A 6,781-nucleotide genomic window follows, 5' to 3' on the forward strand; every position below is an offset into this window, starting at 1 on the left:
GAAGCGTCCTACACCGGTGGGCTCAGCGGAATTACCGGGGCGATAAGCTTCATGGTTCATACGGTAGGGAAACAGCTCTACACCGAAAATGAGTTACCTCAAATCTCGCACGTTCCCGACAGATTGCACTCTCGCGAGAGCAGATCTCAAAATGGCGCCTGATGATATCACTTACACTGATGTAGTTTTAAACAGTACAAGATATGAAACGTAATTGATATTTTACCATGTTCTATTTATGTTGGGTAAATGACCAGATCATATGATGGAACGCTGTTAGAATTCAAGTTCTTCAACCATATAAAACTAAGCAACGGTGGATGAGTTGGTTGGTAACTGAATATCTCTGGATTTCTCCCTCTCCTCTCCTCTCCTCTCCTCTCCTCTCCTCTCCTCTCCTCTCCTCTCCTCTCCTCTCCTCTCCTCTCCTCTCCTCTCCTCTCCTCTCCTCTCCTCTCCTCTCCTCTCCTCTCCTCTCCTCTCCTCTCCTCTCCTCTCCTCTCCTCTCCTCTCCTCTCCTCTCCTCTCCTCTCCTCTCCTCTCCTCTCCTCTCCTCTCCTCTCCTCTCCTCTCCTCTCCTCTCCTCATTATATTTTGTTTGTTTGTCTGTTTGTTTGTTTGTTTGTTTGTTTAGAGCGTTTTCCGTGACGATGTTCCTCGGGCAGCGGTCATCATAACTGACGGGAGCGCTCAAGGTGACGCGGACGGACTGGTATGGAACATTCTATCCGAACTCATAACATTCTGGTTTATAACTGTGCACAAAATGTATTTCCCATGCAGACTTGGGGGACATTTCTGCGCAGCTGCATGGGGGACACATGTTCATGAGGGACATTTCTACATGAGTGTACTTCTGCATCTTTTTTTTTGGGGGGGGGGGGTGGCTTTAACAGGATACATCTTTTCTGCATGAGTGATGACATTTCTGCATGAGGGCAGTTTTCCATGGAAGATGTATGTTTCTGCATAGAAGTCACTTTTTCATGTGGGGTATTTTAGCATAGGTTGACACATCTGCATGGATGGCACGTTTTCATGACAGGCATTTCTTCTTGGTGTGACAGTTTTTATTTGGGGACATTTCTGCATGGGTGGAATTTTTCGTTGAGGACACTTGTGCACGAAGGAACTTTTGCATCAGTGAGCTAAAACTAGATCAAGATCATTTTCCTTTATTTACATAAAGCCATTTGTTACCATTTTTCTAGGTCATGGGTGACTACGCAGACCAGGCTGACGAGGCAAGGGATGCCGGGATCACTGTGTACAGCGTGCCCAATGGGATTCCAGGATTTGAGGACATCGTTGCACTTGAGGCCATCAGCGGTGGTCCCGACAACGTGTTCAGCATGTACGACCCCTGCCAACTCGCTATCCGTATCCTGCTTGACTTGTACCCATGCGGTACGTACTATTCAACTAGTACATAGCAAAATTAGATGGTAAATACATTCCACCATTGTACTGCATCATACCACATATTATGTTGCTCACATTTAAAGGAGACCAACTTAAATGCTACCCCATACTCACACCTATTCTTGAGTGAATAAGAGTTTTGGTCAGTGCCTATTATGATATTATAACAAACAAACAAACAAACAGACAGACAGACAAAACCAACGTAAATGCTATCCCATAATCACGCCTATTCGTAAAATGAACAGAAGTTTATTTTCTACGGGTTGATGGTTTTATGGAAAAAATTAACAACCAAACAAACAAAACGAATATTTCCATTCCTTGGTTTGAGGTGGAAAGTGCAATTTTAGAAGTATTTTTGCTCATGGTAAATGCGACAAAGACATGAGACATTTTCTCATGATCAATGCATCTGAAACATGAAACTGTTTATGAATACTATGTTATGTGTATTGGCGATGCCTCCACCAACATATGGTTGTGCATCTGTCTGTAGCAGTGTAAAATACTGGTAAACTTTGTAAACTTAGGAATTCAAATCTTGCTGCTAATGCTGCTCAATTTATTTCCTCCGTTAACAGGTTTGGTGTAGGACGACAACTTGACGACAAAAAAAGTAAACGCATCCCTGTAAGTACAGAAATCTTCTTAATCGTTCATCATTTAGTCGACTGCTCTTAGTTTATATGGCTTCCTTTTGTCAGCCGTATTGTTCATGGTAAAATCCTACTTGATATCAGCCTACAGCGTCGGCTGTTGCTAAACAGACCTATACGAAGATGACAGTCGCTGCAACATAATGCACAATTTAAGCTGACTCAGGTCTGTTGCAAACTTCTTTTTCAAGGATCTGCTTTTCTTCTGCCATGCAAATTAGTCTTGCTTCTCCAGATTTTAGCTACATGGACTGTTCATTCGTTTGCACGAGGACAATTATTATGATCATGTTCACTGAGCCAAATAAAGAACATTATCTCCCGATCATTATTGATAACAGCATTTCAATCTGCATATGATCTTCTTAAGGAATAAAGTGTTGTACGAGTTAGATATATCCAACGCAGGTGCTTGGAATTTGCAATAATTGTGATGGAGTTTGAGCTGACCAAGTATTGTTGGCTAATATATGTGATATACATCTAATAAATACATCTGTACTCCCGCACAGGATCACAGGAATAGAGGAAACAACTCTCGGCACCGACGAACGCGACCATGATAATGCTCTTACTTTCTAGTCTTTAGTTCATAAATACAGAAACAATAGAACGAACATGAACAGCATGGCAACAATGTGATACAAACTATGATATAATGTCTTATATCATCATGAAAACATAAAGAATATAAAGAAAGTTATAGATTTTAAATAAACATATTTGAACACATAGATGAATACATGACTAATTGCATAAATGAAAAAAAAAATAACTGACACTAGCGTTAACAGATGCAAAGTTTAACGTAGACCAAAATGAATGAATACTACAATGGATAATACACAATACCTGTAGAAATAAACTAAAACATCAAGTAGTATCAATATGAACTTAAATACAGAAATGGATAAAAAAAACCAAATGGTCAGAATGCTTCAAATTTTGATTTAAGAAAACAAAGCAAAATAAAAGCACAGGTGCTACACAAGGTAAATGGAAAGTAAAGAGTATTTCAGCAATGTCATCTTAGATCCCATCATATATTCCTGTAAAGTACATGTATTAGTTGAGTATCGACACAAGCATTGAATGCACTTAAAAGACCTCTTGCTTAGTCAGTTATTAAATAGATGTATTATTTAGCAATGAGCATATATTTACACAAGGCATACTTATGAATTCCCAGCTAGAGTAAGAGTGTCTGATATAGTTATATTAAGAGCTTTAAGGTAAAAATGTATTTCATGCTAGAATTATTAAGCAACCACAACTTTATTTCTTTAGGTGAAGCTGACAATGATAAGATATAAGGTGCATGCTCCTACTTCATCTTCTAATCTACAGTATGACAGTAAAATCGATCTTTAAAGATACATGCAGAGGTAATGATTAAGAATGATTAAAAATTCAGCAGAAAATCAGCCAAGAGTCATATGTTTGCAAAACAATATTTCAAGATAAATACGATTTATTTAGCAACTAAAACAATATAACTACTTTAACTATTTGCAAACCAATAACTGTCTAAAAACGAATGAATTTTTCTTAGCCTTTGGAATCACATCAGAAAGTACTATTGATGTAGTCTACTATAATATTGGAAAGGTTAGGATAATCGTATGAATAGATATCAGTGTTAACGTTAATCTTACAAGAATCTTGAGAGGTAAGAAGAGAGATAAGCCTTTACTGAAAAATTGTAATTATTGTAGTATCCACGTTGAAGCAGGAAAGATCTTAATACATATATATATATATAAAGGACACACATACATTTTATGTAATACGTATATGAATGTAGTATGTAGTATAACGCACGCTTGGATTAGACAATAAAAGGTGGAGGAAAGATCATGCCTGCGTTTATTCTTTTTCTTAACGAGTATTTGATTTAGTTCTGGTAGGAAAGAGGAATCACGTGTGTGTTTATGTGTGATCCCACGCCAAACTGCGCATTTCCAGGTCACATACTGAAGAAGAAAGCTTAAGGAAAAGTCTTGAACATAAATGTAAGAAGACACATCGTAAGAGCTTAAACCGGAGGATCATGGAAAGGGCAAAGGAAATTTAAAGTATAATTTTGTGTGCATTTCTCATCGTACTGTGCCGTCGACTGTGCTCACTAATACCCCCCTCACATGTAGCGAAAATCGATCGGACGACGAGTCTGCGAGCTCTAAATTACGAGGAGGCATGCTGCTGCCGACGAAGAAATGGCAGAGTTCCCCCCTTCCCGTCAGGGTCATATCTCCTCGTAATTTAGAGCTCGCAGACTCGTCGTCGATTTTCGCTACATGTGACGGGGGTATAAGGGCGCAGTCACATAGGCCGTGCGATCGTCGTACGATCGCTAACTTTGGGCATTTTTGGAAGACAAAGATGTACGTGTCCTGTAAAGTTCAACTGTCTTTGTAACAAAGTGTTGTTTTGGATTCATGTGGGTGGATGGTTCTATTGCAGCCTGCTTGAAAACCTTATGGCATCGATATCGTGCGACGATCACAGAAATTCTTTATTGACACGACAAAAGTTACAGCGACTTTCGTAAGGTCTACATATGTAACACCTACTCACAGTTCAACTAAACAGACATATATCACATGACCTATGTGACCGCGCCCTAAGTATTACAGGACGGGTAAACAATGGTGGTGTCGCATAGAGTAACTGTAGCTGTAGTGTGTTTGATTCAAAGCCCTGAGATCCTAGGTTAGAGTCCCCTGATATGCTTCGACGTTGTGTCATTGGATGAGGCACATTATATGGATTTATATGGAGGCACATTATATGGTGAAAATGAATACCGGTACCTTGCTTCTGTAATACCCCTGTCACATTATCCACGGTCTTCGGGCGTATCGATGGAAGATTGGCCATATTCAAGATCGATAGAGGGTTGCGTGTTTTTTTTCACCTGAAAACCGTCCATGTCACATATAAGCTATACTTTGTACCTTGTACAATGTTGTGCAATAAAGTTATTATTATAGCGAGGGTCGGGCGATTGCCGCAGAATCGTCGCCCGATCGATTTTCGCCAAATGTGACAGGGGTCTAAGGAACGTCCATTGGATAAGACTGTAAAATGAAGGTTCCGCGCTAGAGGCGAGCCAAGTCTTGAGCACGTAAAAGAAGCTACCACACTTAGAAAAGAGCAGGGGTCCTTCCCGGTGTGAGTGGATCAAATTAATCCGTCCGGACATGCAGCTTGTGCTGTGCACTTCAGACCTGATGTGTTACACCATCAGGTGCACGTGGTTTACCGGTTATGCAATACAAAACAAACAAATGGTTTGGGCCACAGTGTGCACTCCCTTCACAAGATACAGGGTACTACCATGGTTCTGTTGCCAAACCTAGAACCTCCAGGTTGAAAAAAAGGTATACCAGTATTCACCGTGTTTCAGACAAAGCTACCATCTAGATACGTTTCAATGAACAAAGAAGATCAGACCAGCGTTTACCCTCTATAAGAAACGATATTTTAAGTGTAGATGTCATACGAGCGATCGCGATGATGTCACGGTGACGCAGTGGTAGGCAAAAAAACAGGTGCTTTCGTAACGATTGATTTACATATTAACCAGTAATTTGAGCCCCTAATTTGAATATCAATTTTTGATCCAATCTACTGACGTCTTGGCAGGCAACAACCGTCCAATACCCCGGATATAAACGACAACAGCGATCGCTCGCTTACTGCTATACAACTCACAATTCCCTCTACTTTTCTCAGAAAAGCCTATGTTGGCGTCGTTGTGAAGTCCAGAGATGTAAACATAGTAATTTGGTCAAAGTTTGCTACTTATTCTATGCATAATTTTCCTTGATTATTGAACACATTCAGAAACTTGACTATTTTCTATTCATCCTTTGAGTTCGACATATATGCCCTCCAGACGTCCAATTGTATGTATCTAAGGCTAGAGCAAGTAAATTTTATGGATGACATCCTATGCGTGTGCAAAAATAATGACAAGATGGGTAAAAAAACCCAAGACGGCTAAATTTTCAAAATAAACACCATAAACGTCCTAACAGGATTTAAAGTGACAAAACGTGACATCACAACTAACAAGGCATTCATTTTTTTATCAAAGATTTTGTATCAAAGACACTGGTATCACTTGCCAAGCTGGCAACGACTTTCATATTGGTGGCACTTTGATAACTATCCAACAAGTTTCACTTCGGCAACTATAGTCATGGCTACCTCCCTAGTGTCACTTCTACAAGTATGATTATTAGGCTACAACATAACATGTTTGCCTATTTTGGTCTATCTGGCCATCCCCAAAGAGGAATAGAAAATTTGCCTTTTTCTGAAATCAGGCGAAAATTATTAGCGCGCTGATGTCATCCATAAAATTTACATGCTGTGGCCTAAGTAGAATTTTTGACCAAAATATGCGAATGAAATGGCACACTAGTTTTGACACTATCGTTGTGTTAGAACGTTCCTCTGGAGTCAAAGCAACCATTCCCTATCCACTAATGGAACCAATTGATGATTGCATATGATGTCAAAGGTCACTTGATTTTTCCCGCCGCCATCTTGGGTGTCAAAGTTTGTCGTCTGCTGTTCTATTTGGCCGCCATGGGGACAAAATCTCGCCAAATTCGTATGTAAGTTGCGCAATCTTCACCATATACATACGACACCAACTATGGAGAGTATTTGTGCCATAGGAACACATC

General features: G+C 39.8%; 1 protein-coding gene across 1 annotated transcript in view; it reads left to right on the forward strand.

The window, feature by feature from the left end:
• Nucleotides 1–3,938, forward strand: part of LOC118421285 (von Willebrand factor A domain-containing protein 2-like) — a gene marked incomplete in the record, with an annotated part of 43,471 nt that extends 39,533 nt beyond the window's left edge. Inside the window, 5 exon segments of the mRNA XM_035828513.1 lie at nucleotides 1–63; nucleotides 635–712; nucleotides 1,212–1,407; nucleotides 2,007–2,055; nucleotides 2,594–3,938. Coding sequence (XP_035684406.1) covers nucleotides 1–63; nucleotides 635–712; nucleotides 1,212–1,407; nucleotides 2,007–2,017 — 348 coding nt within the window.
• Nucleotides 3,939–6,781: the final 2,843 nt, after the last annotated feature.

This window comes from Branchiostoma floridae, chromosome 8 (assembly GCF_000003815.2).
Source record: "Branchiostoma floridae strain S238N-H82 chromosome 8, Bfl_VNyyK, whole genome shotgun sequence".
NCBI classification, from domain to species: Eukaryota; Metazoa; Chordata; class Leptocardii; order Amphioxiformes; family Branchiostomatidae; genus Branchiostoma; species Branchiostoma floridae.